Below are 17,103 nucleotides of genomic sequence, written 5' to 3'. Positions count from 1 at the left end.
TTTGCTAATCGATATGCGTTCAATTTTTTTTAAACGCACTTTTATTTATAAGCGAAAGCAAGAGGATTGATTACAAACCGCGGAAGAAAAGTATATTGTAGCTGCAATAAACCGATGAAAAGATTTTTAATTAATTGATAGTTACACATGTATTTTCGCTGAAAAATAATCTATAAATATATAACATTATACATTTTAAATATTTGGTATTACTAACCGTTTACTAAGCGCTACGCGTTCAATTTTTTTAAAAATACGCATTTACTTATAGATGAGTGAAAGCAAGAGGATTGATTAAAAACCGCGAAGATATTGTTAATTAATTAATAGTTAAATATGTATTTTCGCTGAAAGTAGTCTATAAATATATATACATAGATATATACCATTCTAAATATTTAAAAAATTTTAGTACTTCTTGTAAATATATAAAATATGTATCGAATCTGCTATTTAAGTTATCACGATATAATAACGTGGTAATAAAGTAGGAAATATATAATTAATAAATAATTATTATTATTACAATGTATGTGGTATTCATTATATTAAATTTTTTATACAGAATTCACAATCAGTTTGATTGTCAAATTTTTTAATTCGTTGTAATAATCACTGTAATAGAAATAGTGTCGATGATTTTGATTCGAGTGAGAAAAGCCCGAATAATGCATGCAAATGTATTTAATTAATTCTTTGTATTATTAGATGTTTATTGCTTCAGCATCGAGAAGATTCAATGTTGCCTTGACGATATAAAACTCGTTTTACATTAATAGCTCGGGTTAGTAATAAAAGTGTCGATTCTTCTTGCTGTATGCGGTAATAATGGACGGATTGCGACAACCGCAAGAAACCAATGCGTGGCCGAAGTGGACTTGTTCGTGATATTTCATGTATCAACACTTTTCATTCTCTGACCTTTCAATTTCTTTAGCAATGACGTAATCTCGTCACGTGTGCATAATAAACAAAAATAATCATGATCCGATCGCGATGAACATATTATTCATGTGGAATAAAATTTGCATTAAATATTCACGAAAAAAATTCGCTGGTATCGATTAATTAATATTTTTTATTGATATTAATTGTTTCCCATACAAGTCATATCTACATTTTCATAGAAATATTGGACAACGTTAGTATTTATTAAGGATCTTATTTTTCGGTTATTATCTATATTGGTTCATCTATCTATAAATATAAATTAAAGAGAAATAAAGTCGTGGCTTATATGAAAATGTATAAAGATAGATATCATTCATATACATGATACAGCAGTAAAAATATCAGATGTTATGCGATTGGATATCTCTGTTTATTGACCATTTATTTCTGCAATTACCTATTTTCTGTGAGTAACGGTTTTACTAGCGTTGCAATTGACTCAATTAATCCGATATAAAAGATGACATCAATGTAATATGTTACCTATTTCCGAGAAGTATCTGCCTTTGATCGTAATTATATTTGATTTCGGTTAATTGATTGTTCGTCAGCGCGAAACACGTACTATCACTTAATGTTTCAATTGCCCTTCATATCCCCTTGATTTCTAGTATATATATAACTCTTTGCGTCCGGTATGTTAAGGAAAAATTAAATTTGATAATATATTTAGCATATTTCCTTACTAGAGGATTTTTATATAACTGTAATTTTAAACATGTTCAGAATATAATTTTTTTTCTTTATACTCTTCATCAATTATTTTAATTTTATTCTTTAATTGAATATAAGAAGGGATAATGACAAATATAATAATTTTAAAAATAATTAATCTAACATTAAGGGGAAAAATATTTTTCCAGAAAATACCTTCGTTAAAGAATTGAAATATATAGAAAAATTTTATTTATCTCTCTTTTAAAAACGTAATTAACACAAAAACACATCTTTTATTATTTTTGCGAATTCTTCTAAATGTAATCTCTAAAGTATTAATGGTCTTGCGAAATGCATTAACAAACAGTAAAATGCAGCCAGACTAATTGTAAAATAACACCATTATTTGGTTATTGGAAGGAGATTTAAAACGTGAAGAAAATAATTTAAAATTGTATGAAAGAATAGATTTCTCTCTCTCTCTCTCTCACACACACACACACACACACACACACACACACTCTCTCTCTTTGTCTCTCTTATTCCTTTGACGTCCTACTTATTTACGTTATTATAGAAAATAATTAGTCTACAACATTGTGATAATCTTAGCCGGTTATAAATGTACTAGCGATTGACCTAACCTTCCTTGAGTCTCGATAATCGATGCAGGTTGTTGCACCAAGTTGTGAATATTCGCAATACTTTCGCTTAAGATATTAATACACATTTTTGGCATTCCATCGTTCCATCCTACCAACAGCGCGATAACGAGTCCTATTTTATTGCTTATACATATTAATATATCATATGCATATAACCTATTTTATATACAAGTATTTCCTAAAAGTTTGGAATGTCATAATGAATGACATCGATGGAATTTCTCAATAAATAAATCAAATTTTACGATTGCAAGAACATTTTCCGTCATGCATCATGTAATATTTTTAAAGTAGGTCAGTATCGATTATATAGGAAGCCAGTACAAAAGCGTATGTTATAAAATGTCATGCGAGAATTAGGGCAACAACAAAAACACTTCGTAGTCTATTCTATACGCTAGATGCTTCTTTTATCCGGATAATTCTTTTGTTCGAACCGCAGCTGACTACGTGCACTCTAGTAATCAAGAGCGAACGTCTAATCGAAACTATATGTAGATGCAACTGATGTTGCATGTTATTTTTTTAACGCATGATTCAATAATATTGAAGTTTGCTAACACAAACATTCAACACAAAATAAACTTTTATTGGTAAAATAAAATAAAATAAAAATAAACATATGAGAATAAATTCTCGAAAATAATTAATTCATTTAAATAAACTTGCAATTTTTTGCACATCTTTACGAAAATTCTGCATTTCTGCACCATCCACGTAATAAAACCGCAAACGACGTGGACATTCTGATTCTCAAGCGTGGCAAGAGTTGCATTAAATTATCTTTTGCTCGCTCATTCTCGAGTTTCCTACGCGTAATAGGGAGAGACAGAGAAGGGATAAGGATTCTTTCTCCAGAATCGGTGTAGGGTTCCGTTGGCACACCGAGTTAAGGGAGGAATTCGGTTTAGGTGACTAAAAAAAGTCAAAATTTTCTTTTTTCATTCTTCGCTAGCTTTTGAGTCGTAGAATATGTGTACAAAAGGAGTTTTTTGAATTCGCAACGATTACGAAGATACAGGGCCTGGAATGCCGGCGCGTCCGTTGAGCTCGAAGTGCGCTCTAACAAGAGGACGACCTTTATTCTTGGCAGTCGGAGTTATAGCTGCTGGCTCCTGTAACGTGTTTATTTTGAAAAAGACTGATTTGAAGGGACTAGTTTTCGCTTACAGCTGTTTAGACGTCAGTGTTGTTTAGAATGTCCTCGAGTGTAGTTGTACTGTTCTAGCAGCAATTTTCTCGCTTTTAATTCATTAAAAATGGATAGAAAAGGCTCGAGAAAACAGCCAACTAATCCTTCGCGCCATAAGAAACGCAAATTTTATGGCAATAAATATACACTCAAAAAGGAACAAGAGTTTACGAGCACGTCGGCGAAAAAACTAAAATCCTCCACGAGCATTGATTTCCCGATTTCGCTGCAGTTCATCTATTGCATTTTGAACTTCTTTAGTGTTTTCAATGCTATAGCAGATCTTGTGAAGTGTAAGAAGTGTGACGGTGATATCACATTTTCACAAACATCGTCAAGAGGATTAGGATTTAAGATTTGCGTAAAATGTGAAGCTTATATAAATTCGTCGCCTGTAATCGACAAAACTTTTGAAATAAACCATCGAATTGTTTTTATTTTTCGTCTGTTGGGTATCTGTCGTGAAGGCATAAATTTATTTTATGGTTTTATGGATATTTGTCAAGGACTTTCTGCTGAAACTTATTATTATTGTCTCGAGAATATTCATACAGCGGCGTCGTCAGTGTATCAAGTGATTCTAAAACATGCTATTGAAGAGGAGAAAGAAAAAATAAGGAAGATGGCAATGTTGAAAATCATCTAACAGTATCGAGTGACGGCAGTTGGAAGAAAAGAGGCTTTTCATCAGTATTTGGCGTGTCTTCTCTTATTGGGAAATACTCGAAAAAAGTGCTGGATTCTGAAGTGAAGAGTAGTTTTTGTCACGAATGCAATATTTGGGAACGAAAAAAAGATGATATCGAGGTGTATAATTTATGGCGTGAAGAACACGAAAAAAATTGTTCTAATAATCATCATGCAAGTGCAGGAATGGAGGCGACGGCTATCACTGAAATGTTTATGAGGTCAAAAGATAAGCGTGGTGTGTATTATACAAAGTACATCGGTGATGGGGACAGTAAAAGTTTTAAAAAAATTTTAGACAGTAATCCATACGAAGATGAAGTCACAGTAATAGAAAAAGAATGTGTGGATCATGTGGAGAAAAGGATGGGGACAAGAATTCGAAATATGAAAAAAAAATAACAAAAAAATCGGTGACAAAGGCGCTGGAAAGTTAACTGACCAAATAATCGGTGAACTGACGAAATATTACGGCTTAGCGATACGGCGACATCCAGATTCTGTCGAAGATATGAGGAAAGAGATTTGGGTCACTTATTATCATAAAAGTTCAAGTGATAGTAATCCTCAACATCAAAACTGCCCGGAAGGCGTGGACAGCTGGTGCAAGTGGCGCAAGGCCGAAGCTTGCTGGCTCGCTTTAAACACTCGTATCAGCCCCTCAGTCCAAAAGTACAGCAATTACTTAAACCAATTTACAAAGACTTATCGAGAGATGAATTGCTGAATCGTTGTTTAGGTGCTGAGACTCAAAACAGCAACGAATCTTTAAACGCGATAATTTGGAAAATTGCTCCCAAGCATCTACACTGCGGAGCAAAAACAGTTGAAGTTGCGAATTTTTTGGCAACTATAATCTTTAATGAGGGATATCTACCCATTTTGAAAGTGATGGATGTTATGGGAATAATTATTGGCCAACAGGCAGAAATGCACGCACACAATCGCAATGAAACACGCATCGCCCGATCGAATCGTCGCTCGTCCGACTTTGCTCAAGATCGTCGTGCACAGCTCAGGGATAAAAGATCGGCTCTGTAAGATTTGTACGAGATAGAGGAAGGTCAACTTTATGATCCTAACATAGCAGATTGATTGTAAGTCCCAATATTATACTTATAGTTACCTTAAACTTTTTCTAAACTTGCGTTTTTCTCGAAACAGCATTTTTGTAACTAGTGCGCACGATTTCTCCAAAACTACTCGGCCAATTTCGTCCAAATTTTTTGAAATTCTACAGCCCTTTAAAGACGAAAAAAAAGCCGAAAAATTAAAACTTATTTTCAAAGTGACGCCGTTTTGTTATTTTTGCATATTTTTTAAAAATTCTACTTCGGGCGATAGCCAAACTCATATATTCTAAGAATCTTTTTGAATTTTTTGTTTCAGGTAAGCAGAACTCTTGGAATTTTTCAATAAAAAAAATTGTAAAAGATACTTAAAAAGTTGCTTAATTGGATAAACTTTTATTTTAATTAATCTTCTCCGTTTCTTATAAAAAGTTTGCAAAAAAAGCTTAAAAATCAAACCTCTAGACCAAATTCCCCTCTTAACCGCCATATCTCTTCCCCTCTTAGACGAATTAAAGGACTGGGACGAACCCTTTTCGATTACGAAAGCGTGGTGAGACACTCTGATCCACCGCATGAAAGGGCGAGAAAAGCAAAGAGGGAGAATGTATCGACGACGCGAAAAGGGCTGTAACCCTTGTCGAGTTTACACAGCTCGCTACTTATTGAATGTGCGTTTAAAGAAGTGAACCAGCCGAAATGCGCATTCGAGTTATCACGCTTTGTCGGCTGCTTCGTTAGGCAATACTTTGAAGTCTGTTAATCGAAGATCTTTAGTTCATTGAGAACCCGATTAGACATTTATATAAGCAAAGTAACGCTCTCAAGCGCATCGATAAAAAATGAACATACGCATGTATTAAATATGGACATTTTTTGCTCCATATAAATCTTTACATTAATAATAAAAAAATCTAATTATATTCTATCAAATTTTGATTTTATAAATACTAGAACTCTTTATTCTATAAACTGTTGAGAAAATACAAGTTGTATACATATGTTATATTTATATTTTTCTTTTTGCTTCTTTACATAGGCTTAAAGTTTCATAGATTCTATAATTTGTATATTTATTGTACAGCTAATAAAAGATTCATTTCTGATTTCTGGATACAAGGTTAATTACACATAATACTTTTTTAATTCATATTATGCCTTGAAAACTATATATGTCACGTGTATTTTTAAAACGGACTAACATAAATTATTAAGATTATTTGCAACACTTGTGGAGCAAGCTCGTTAAATATTCATTCCGACTACCCTCGAAAAGATTTATGTGACATGAGTCAAATTTAGCGCTTTAAAGGGTTAAGAGCCCAGCTGCTTCTTCGAAGCTTGACACAATTTAATAATTAAATCAAGTCTACATAGTGAGAGTCGTATCACTGTCCGTTGTTAGCGCGGCGAATAATTCTGTCCACCTTCGCTGCTTTTAACCACAATGGTATTTTACGACACATTATTAAAGTGGGTTCAATCACGGTAGTTTCCGACATTGCATTTAATATTCAAGTGCCTGTCAAGGGCAGAATGCCAAATTTATATCGAAGTTGTCAACTTGAAATAAATATTTGCTGCAGGATATAATGGTAATTAGTTCAAACTGTTTTTCAAGCTGACATTTTATAAATAAACATTATTTCTTTTGAATCATAAGTACGATAAGAAATATGGCAAATGAACAAACATAATAATAGGTACCTTTATTTAAAAATAGTTATTTATTAATAATATAATTGACAAAATTTGTGTATGTTATTATTTTGTATATTTTAAGCGTAAAAGTAGTATTTTTCAATTATTATTAATTATTACCATCGCGCATATTATTAACGTTTAAAGTGTCAATTTTCTCTAAAATTAATAATATGTTCCAAAAATTTGCACATCTTTTCTTTCTGAATATTTAAAAAAAAGATTTTTTAATGTAAAAATATTTTTATAGAAGAAAAAAATTTTCATATTTTTAATTATAAATTAAAAGACACGCTGAAAATATACTTTGGCATATTTCTTAGCTATTATCCTATTATAAATCGACTGGTGCGTGCCAGCTGATGCTATAAACCTGATGATTTGTAGCGATTTTGAATCGAGACGCGTCGATGTAAAATTTTACGGTGACGCATACACACGCACGTTTGTGGACCGTCCATCTAGCGTAAAGCGTGAAGCCACCTCGCATTCAAGCTTGAACGCCATTGCGGCAGTGTACCGGCGCGAAAACGTTTATTTTCAGTCTACCTTTACAGCAGGCGGAAGGGACGCACATTTACACGAGGTACATATGTACGTTAGTCGACGGTTTCGCAATATGCGGTTTCATCCGGCGAGAAATCGACGAATGGAAAATAACGTATCCCCAATATGTTCATATAGCATGTAGTTTCGATCATAAAAGCAATATGATACAATTAATTCGCTGATCGATGTACGGAAGATTAAGTCATTTTAGTTGCTGCATTTATCCGATCGCGACGTATGCAAAATATTATTTGGCTTTTATCGAACGTGGAATATTCTATAACTACTTTGACACATATATATTTTTTAAAATGCAAAACGATTATTTTCGCTCAAACTACATTCTTGGAAAACTTGTTCCAGAATAAAACTGTTCATCCAATTTTAGTGGCTTGCTAAATTAACAGTGTAATCGCACATATTCGAGTATTTAGGGCATTCGTGGCTAAAGTATTTCAAGGAAGAGAGATGACGCATCGCCATAAGAAACGCTCCTCTGTCATGGCGTGTACCGATCTTATATAGCGAGCAATGAGAAATGTAACTCATGCACATGTAACATGCGCACTTTTACCAGAATTACGTCTTTGCCTTCATAAATCTTCTACACACGCGATGTAATCATTCCTCGAAAGCGCATCGCGAAAGGAATTGCCGAATGTAGTAGTCAAAATCCTGTAATGCGTCGCGGCTGACCTACATTCGTGATCACCGCAACATCACCTTCGTGTCCTTTATCGTGCACGCGGACATCCCCAGCAACGAGTATGCGGCTTTAAATCCAACAGTATAGTTTTCTAATGTAATTAGTTTGGCCGACATTTATGACGAACGTTTCGCAACTCGCGATTTTAATTTCGACAATGAATTCTCCAACGAGAAGGAAATTTCTGAAGTAAATTTTTTTAGTTTGAAAATTCATACGTTTTGTTATTTATTCTGGTCACTTAAATTCTAATTAACAGAAAAGTTCTTTCTCTTTTATCGTTTTTTTTTTTTTTTTTTTTTTTTTTGTAAGTTACTCTGATATTTAGGATCTCGTGGAATATTTTAATCTCCTATTGACTTGATCTCTCTTCTATCTTTTTTTTTAAGCATAAGTTAGATACTCTGAAATTTAGGATCTCACGAATATTTTTTGGAATCTACCTGATATTCGGTGAAAAATATTCGCGATAAAACACGACGACCTTGATTTACATGAAGAGAACACGCAACCACTAATCTTTTAGCTGTACCGGCCATTGAATCTCGGTCAATTAATCAATTCGCTATCTAACATGACTCAACTATATGAACGTAGTAATGCGATGAAAACATATTTTTATTTATATCAAAGAAACGTTCTCTCTTTTTCTCTCCGGGATTGGTTAACCGTGGCCTCGAGACATTGTTCAAGGTTCGTTGGCGAGGGTCCACGGTAAAACATTATGACGTAATTCTCCACGAGTCCAGAACATATACAAGAGATTAAATGTTAGCATATAAAACTGGACGATGAACGCATCGTAAGTTGAGTCAATGAAGTCTTAGCGATGTTACTATATAGATAGTGCGACAAACTGCTGTTGCAGACTTCGAGGAATTTAAGCGATGCTGCAGCGACTGGTTATATGTTGCTTATCGTCTTGAATATTATACGCTAACATTTTACTCTCGTGTTTCAGTCGCCATGTGATAAAAGTTAAAATAAACTCCAATTTAAATGTGAATCTCAAACTTGTATCTTTCGGAAAAAGATCATATACAAGTTAAAAAGAAGTTATTATTTCTTAATTGATAATTAAAAAAATTAATGTAGTCTATATTTTAATTATATGTATTTTTTCGCGTATTCATCTAATTTATAAAATTCTCTGAAATTCTGCAAAGCGAGAAACGATGGTACGTTTGTGAAACTGAAACATCAACGGCATTCATAGTATATGACATCACGAGATCAGGAGAAATGAAATAATTCGTCTCCGAATTACCCTCGGCGAACATAACATGCCACTCTTGTCACGACACATTTTTAGAGAATAAAGGAGCGACTGTTTCCGCACGAAAGCACTCGTTAATTAGCATAAGAACGCCGACTTGATTACAGTCGTAACATAACGACATATAAATATATGTCTGTCTGAGAAATATCAGGCCTCTTAAGCTATCTGAACCAAATTATCAAAACATAAAAAAATATATATGAAAATTATTTGCTATTTTTTGCTATAAAAAATATTTTTTTTGTTAAAAGAGCTGAAAATCGTACAGTGTAAAAAATATTATAAAATTATATAGTATGGAAAATTTTACGCTTATAATTTGTGTAATTTTATACTTTTTTTTTAGAATACAAATATTTTTTCTACAGGTTAATTCCACCTACGCTCACAAAATACATGTAATTCAACACGCGTACCGTAACTTTATACGTACCTACAAATATATGCTTAAGCAAAAATGTACTTTTTCTGCAAAATATAATATATCTAAAGTGCAAGAAATATGAGGTATAATTAATATATTATAAAAAATTAAAGTATAATTATATACATCGAATATAAGAAATTAATAAATTATGATATAGAATTAAATTGTTTGTTGATTTACAATCTTTTTTTCAATCTAATATTACAACCTGTTTTTTATGCCATCCTTAGGCGCTTACCTTGTCTAAATTCTGCTACCGTAACAATTTGCTCTCATCTTTCTCTTAAATAAAATTTTGTAGCTATTGAGATCACGCTAATAGTTTTGTATTTTACTGATACTTTTTACATTAGACGCGATTAGTCATTTTAATGACATAATTCACGCGAACAGGAAGAAGCTGCAATTAACAAAGTAGTTTGAAACATTCTCTATCCAGTAACCCTTTTTTGTCCCGCAAAATTACACGTGCTCAGTCGATTAAAAAATTTTTTTGTTTCTCTGTCGAAAAGAAAAATCGGTGCAGGATCTTCGGTGTCGTGAACATAAACACGCGTGTCTGCTATTTACTTGTACTGTTACCTTCACAGTAGCCTACGTCCTAAAGTAACCGTGACCTTTGAGTTGTAACAATCGGTCGGCCAGCTCGATCTTAATGGTCACTTTGCATGCTAATACGCTCGACGTAACAATTTGCGACAAAGGCATTTTTTTGCACTCTTGCCGCCTCCTCAGGTGCACCGTAAATAGGATTCGATAAAATTGTGTGATTCGTAAACAAATGATATTGGAGACTGATGTTCCCATTATATGGAATATCCAATAAAACCCATTTCGAGTATCCAGTTATTTTGAATATTATTATCTCTTGTTTATGATAAAATAAAGCTAAAAAACATCCAAAGGAAAAAAAAAGAACTTTCAATAAAATTTAATTCATGAATTATCGTAAGCTTAATGCTGCCGTAGATATCAATTATGAAATAAAATAATTTAACGTACATATTGTTTAAAATCATTATGTAATACACCGCTTGAAATATTTTCGTACTAGCATAAATAAACTAATGAAGCGTTCAATTTTTATTGATATTAATTTTCTCGAGAGATAAAATTCAAATACTTAATAAACCCAAAATAAACTAGATAACCATCCATTAAATAATGCTAAATGCAGCAATTGCTACTGTCGTGCTTATCATTCTCTTTAAAGTTGTTAGCAACAAATATTTTAAATGAACTAGCTTGTAAAGAGTATTGAATGCGTGAGTACAGTTGTACTAAACCCTCTTTTTGTACTTTACCCACGCAATCGTGGTTGCGAGCTGAACATGCGGCAAAAAACAGTCAAATGCGAGCCCGTATATACTATTAGATACCATGTATACATACGAAGCCTATTATTTGCGATAATACTACCCATTTCCTCTGTCTCGTGGCCAAAAATACATATGTTCGTGACGAACCAATGCGCACACCATGCAGTACTTTAAAAACTCTCCGTTACGTGACACGGCAATTTTTTAAAATATAATTATATATATATATATATACAAGTATTCTTACAACCTTGATAATATATTGCGCGCGATATTTCTATATTGTAAAATAAAATATTTTTCACTTGGTTTTTATAATTTTTTATGAACTTGATGTTTAACGTTCACTTAACACGCAAAATTGCGTAGATACGATAAGACATTATCACATTACGAAGGATATTTTTTGCAGTGTATAAATTAGAGATAAAAGATAAATATTCAGCATAAAGTAACGGTAAATTTGCCGATGTATTATAAAGATAAAATTGAAGCACTGAGAAACAATATAAGCCTACACAATTTTCTTGTTTATTTTACAAAATTTTAAAAAAACATTTTTTATTTTTCGCTATTAAAACAAAAAGAAAAAGCTTTAAAGAATTATAACATTTACTCTATATATATTTTTTCTCTATTATATTTACTGCCTAAATTTAAAAAAAATGTAAAAAATGGAGTTTACAGGAGAACAAATGAAGCGTTGCATTTATTTAAAATTAACGATGATTAAATGAACTTTGTTCTTCTTACGTCACTTTAAGAGAATATAAAGAAAAGACGTGAAAGAGTATCAAATTAGACTTGTTTAGCTGACCCTGTCAGAATCGATTTCCCTAACACGTTAAAATCGTTATCACTCTCGATGCTTACAACTAGATTAAAGAAAAAATTTATTACAAGCCTACCTGTTTTCCGGCGCGTGGTAGCGTCTCCACGTTAGTACCGCCGACGACGGGTGCCTTCTCTGGTCCACCGTTTTGCTGGCTGACGTTTATGTTGGCGTTAACATTGGCGTTAACATTATTGACGTTGTCGGTGACGTTTGCGTTCATGTTTGCTCCAGTTGTAACATTGCCGGTGCCGCTACCGCGCTTTCCGTCCTCGCCCGTCATCCTTTGGCCGTTCTGTCGATTCACCCTCTCGTCGTCTCACACCCTCGTCGCAGCCACCGCTGCCGCCACCGTCACCACCACCGCCGTCGCTGTTCTTGTTTCCCCCACCCCGTTGATACTTCCGCTCGCTAATTTTCAACGTCGATCCACGGTGCGGAATCCCGATATCTGTGCGACCGATCGAATAGATCAGAGAGAAGCGTACATCAAAATGCGACCGCGACGAATACTTAACGCTTAATCGGTAACACGTAATTTATTTCAGCCCCTCAATTCCCGCGGGGTTTCGTTTCTCGAGACACACGAACCTAACCCTAAGCTTATTGATAGAGCAATCTTGATTTATTAAGGGGAAATTTAGATATCTCGTTCAGAATATTACTACCAATGGTCTCTTCTCTCTTCTCGTGCCAAATAATTTTTTTAAGGTTCAATCCTTAAATATAACTTTATATTTAAAATAGATGTAACATAATAAATTTAATCCATTCTAATTCCGAACGCATAATTGTTAAAAGTAAAAATATTCTTAAGAATGAACGATAAATATAAGAATACGTCTCATCAGGCAACCATGGCTGAATTAGTTTGGTTGTTTCTCGAGGAGAATGCTATTTTTAGTCTTCACGAAACGATACGGGTGGTATAACCGTACATGACAAAACAATCCAAGCGCATTGCGATCGTCGTTCTAGTTATTCGTCGAAGAAAAACGTCGAGGCAGCGAATTTTGTTTAACTGTGCAATCTTATCGTTAGCATCATCGAATAACCGAAAAATCCAAGAGTACGTTTCGAAAATATAACGCTTTGTATACGTCTCGGCAACACGATTTATTCATGTGTTGTATAAGGGATGCACCTTTTTTTTTAGAGCACTATATATATCACAACTCTTTCTTTCTCGCAAAGAATTTTTTTTAAAGCTAGTCACGTTCTAATAATTAGTTGCGAGCTTTTGGGCGGGAACGTGAAATATCTTTGTCCAGAATCGCGGACGCTTCGACAAGGACTGAAGAACGAGCGGGCAGCCAACGTCATGTCGACGATGATGACATCCGTCGTCGAACGTAATTGCGAATAGTCGCCGGGACAAACGTAACGAACGATCACACAGCTGGCGATCTGCGGGAACCCGAGAAAATGTACGAGCGAGCCCAAGTCCGCACACGGTCGACGGTAGAACCACGGGGAAAATCGATTCGAGCGTGTCCGTTCGAGCACTGCGCGCTTCTCGGAACCGCAGCGATAAAGGTGGAACCGCGCGACGTTTCGGCTTTGCAGCTGAATGTGCAACAATCGAATCTTATTGCATTCAAAGATGTAAAATTATTTCGTAAATCTAAAAAAAAAAAAAAAAAAACATTTCCTTCTTTCGTTCCGCATTGATGTAATTCCGCTATTCCATTCGCGAGCTTCGCGCACCTTTACTACGTTTTACTTTAAATTATGTTTATATTTTGTACTGTGTATATAAATAGCTGTTTAAAAATAGGACAATTATAAATAAATTATTTAGAATATTAGAGACAATATAAAGATTGTCGCATTGTAGAAATAAATAAACAACAGAATTATAGGAATGACGATAACTCGAGGCTCTTTGTATCATTTAATAAACTAATATTGAATTTTGGAAGACACGAAAATTTTTTAAAACTGAATTAAATATAAAAGAAGAGCATTTTTTTTTTTTTATTGCAGGTGAAAATTTTACAAAATGTCATTGAAAAAATTGACAGGAATTATTCCATCATATAATTGATATCGTGGGGTAAATTCTTTACTGACAGTAATTTATGGATGCTTCGAGCTATCGGGATCGAACTGGATTACGATCGGTCGTTCGGTAGGAAACGGGAAAAACTGGTGAACGCACAAAAACGCAATAGTACACATCCCGCAAGCATCAATTATTAAACCAGAAATCTAGTTGTCATTTATACGCGCATGTACGTATATATGTGTGTATATATATATATATATCAACAGTACCCGATCTGGTTCTTTGGCGTGGTACATTTTGCGTGCGATCGATCTCTCGAACTTTTTTCCCGGCACTTCAGCCGAGTTTGCCGCGGTTCAATGACGCGCGGCGCCTCAAATCCGCACGATTATCGAACGATTGCGTATATTCGAACGCCACCCTACGCGCGAGCGAGTATAGAAAGAATAGAGAAAGAGAGAGAGAGAAAGAAGGCACACTAACCAGGATTACAGGCAGGGTTGCGCGCGGTGGATGCCTTCGAGTCCACTAGTATGAGAACCACCACGGTAGTATTTAACGAGACACTTTTCCCATCGAGCGCTTCCTTCCCCACTTGTCAAATCACACGACGGCGCGCCATCATTTCTCGTTGTATCGTCGCTGTTCTCGTTGTCGCGTTTTGCTTCCTCACATCGACCGGCCGCCGCAGACCGCGCGCGCGCGAACACACATATACACACGTATATAACCCGTCTCCGCGAATCGCGCGACGAAGAAAGCACTGAGCGTAATGCGACCGCCCTCTCCGACACTCCGCACAGCTTTGACCACTGCGCACGTCTACGTCCTACGTGCGTCTGGCGTCTGCGCCGTCACGTCATGCGTCCTGCGTCCTGCGTCGCCGTCGATGGCGACGCCGCGCGATCGCCGCGACATCTCCCAGCCGCGCCGCACAACACTAGACGCTTCCAATTTTTCAAACTACCGGCCTCGCGGTAAATATATACAGGGTGTCCGATAATTGGTGAGAAACCTGCTAATGGCAGATTCTCGAGATCATTTGGAGACGATTTTTTTTCAGCGAAAATGTCGAGGTATCAATAATTTCCGAGTTATAAGTGATTGAAAAAAGGCGCTTTTCGCAAACTTTTTGAAGTTAAAAAAGTTACCAAAACTATATTACATTCTTCAGTTAATTTCAGATAGAGTTTACCCTAATATAATTTTAATTTAAGGCTTAATTACAAAGATATATAATGGTAAAAATTGGAAACTTGCAAAAAATGATGTCTCGATTTTTTCGCAGAAGAAAAATCGACTCCAAATGATCTCAAGAATCTGCCATTAAGAGGGTTTTTCACCAATTACCGGACACTCTATATAAGGTGACAAAAACGTACTTGACAAGAGAGAAATGTACCTGATGAATATTCTAATACTTTTCGTTTTTTAAAATAAACATATGCATATAAGAATGTATATATATATATATATATATATATATATATATATATATCTGCTTTTATATACCAAGATTATGTTTCTTTGGTTTTTAGTATGATTTTCATATAAATAACAATAAGTTTAAAAATAAAAATGACATATATATTGATAGAAATAGCATATTTTTAAAACACTTTTCTGTAAGAGTTTTGTTAAACATGTATGTGGAAATTTTAAAAATATAATTCAAACATTTAAGAATTTGAAATTTGTATACAAGATTTGTATATAAGATTGAAGAGATAACAGATTTGCGCATCAAATATGCATATATAAAACAACTTTGTTAGAGAAATGACTGACAAATATGCAATTTTAAAACATTTCGATTAAAATAAATTGTTATCTATACTATTTTTAATTTTCTATTATTATTGTATTTTAATTATAAGATAGAAATAAATGTTTGCCAAATTTGGTTGTCTACAACTACATTTCATTTAAAAGTATTGTTACAATATGTACAAATTTATAAATAAGTTTTATTACACTGATAATTGATTATTATTATTATTTGACATTATTATAAATCCAATTGAAATACCATATTTATCGTATGACATATAGAATTGTCGCAAATTTAAAAACATTAGTAAATTAATAAAATTTAATTATATTTTTCACATTAATTAAAGTTATACACTATCAAAACGATGAGACAGCTAAAATTTAACAATATATACATATTACAAAAAATTACATACATTTAAAGTAAAAAGTCTATCGTTCAATTTACATAAGTATATAGTAAAATCAACTTAATTATCAAATTGTATGTTACGTATGGTGCAATATAAAATTAGATGCATATAGATCTTACAAAAGAATACACTTATATGTATATATGGTATATAATAACATATTTTACTTTTTATATACTAAAGTTGTTATGTTCTTTTGGTTAATTATGATTTTCATGTGAATAATAAGTTTCAAAATAATTAATATACTATTGATACAAATAACACATTTTCAAAACACTTTTTCGTAAGGTATAGTTAAACATATGCCAGAAATGATATTTCTTGTTGTCATTTACTCATCTTTATGTCAATAATGAAAATACAATGTTAATATTAATATGCATTTAATGCAAATATTATACAGCAAATAATCACGTCTCCATTATCTTTTAATAAAGACAGAATATATAGATAGAATATACATCATTTACAAAGATATTCTTTGTCCTTAATTTCTGTACAACTGTATATAAGAGAGTAATATAAGTTAATTTAGTTGTATGAAATATCGTTTATGTAAATTAACATTTTATATAACAATAACTGCAATTAACAGAATAAAAGTAATAAAAGTATTAAGAATAATACAAAAGGAAAACTAAAAACATCAAATATAAAAACAAATTAATTATTGATATAAAATAGATAAGTATTTATGGAAAAATTTGTTTTAAAAATAAAATCTAGTTTAATTTATAAGTAAAATGTATAAAATATTAATACTACACAAACGACAGACATGCGAAAATGTCGAAAATATTTGTTCATAAACAGTTTATATATTATTATAGAACATTATATGGAACATATGACAAGTTACGAGATGGTTTCA

The 17,103-nt window shown here is 33.3% G+C and overlaps 1 protein-coding gene and 1 pseudogene across 19 annotated transcripts in view; one reads left to right on the top strand and one right to left on the bottom strand.

Moving 5' to 3' along the window:
- LOC140666679 (uncharacterized) overlaps positions 1–14,881 on the bottom strand; it is an 86,360-nt gene extending 71,479 nt beyond the window's left edge. For 12 of the 19 annotated variants that reach the window (XR_012046802.1, XR_012046809.1, XR_012046803.1 and 9 more), the window contains exons 1-2: positions 14,527–14,874; positions 12,112–12,486 (exon numbers count right to left, since the gene is read on the bottom strand). Coding sequence is in view for 7 of the 19 variants with exons in the window: in XM_072894121.1 (XP_072750222.1) it covers positions 12,112–12,318 (207 nt within the window). In the remaining 12 variants the exon portion in view is untranslated. Of the gene's footprint in view, positions 1–12,111; positions 12,487–14,526 lie in introns of all 19 variants that reach the window. The other 7 variants (XR_012046814.1, XR_012046815.1, XR_012046808.1 and 4 more) reach the window with 4 other exon arrangements.
- Positions 3,422–6,330, top strand: LOC140666680 (uncharacterized; annotated as a pseudogene).
- Positions 14,882–17,103: the final 2,222 nt, after the last annotated feature.

This window comes from Anoplolepis gracilipes, chromosome 6 (assembly GCF_047496725.1).
Source record: "Anoplolepis gracilipes chromosome 6, ASM4749672v1, whole genome shotgun sequence".
NCBI classification, from domain to species: domain Eukaryota; kingdom Metazoa; phylum Arthropoda; class Insecta; order Hymenoptera; family Formicidae; genus Anoplolepis; species Anoplolepis gracilipes.
This window is presented reverse-complemented; position numbering and strand designations above follow the sequence as displayed.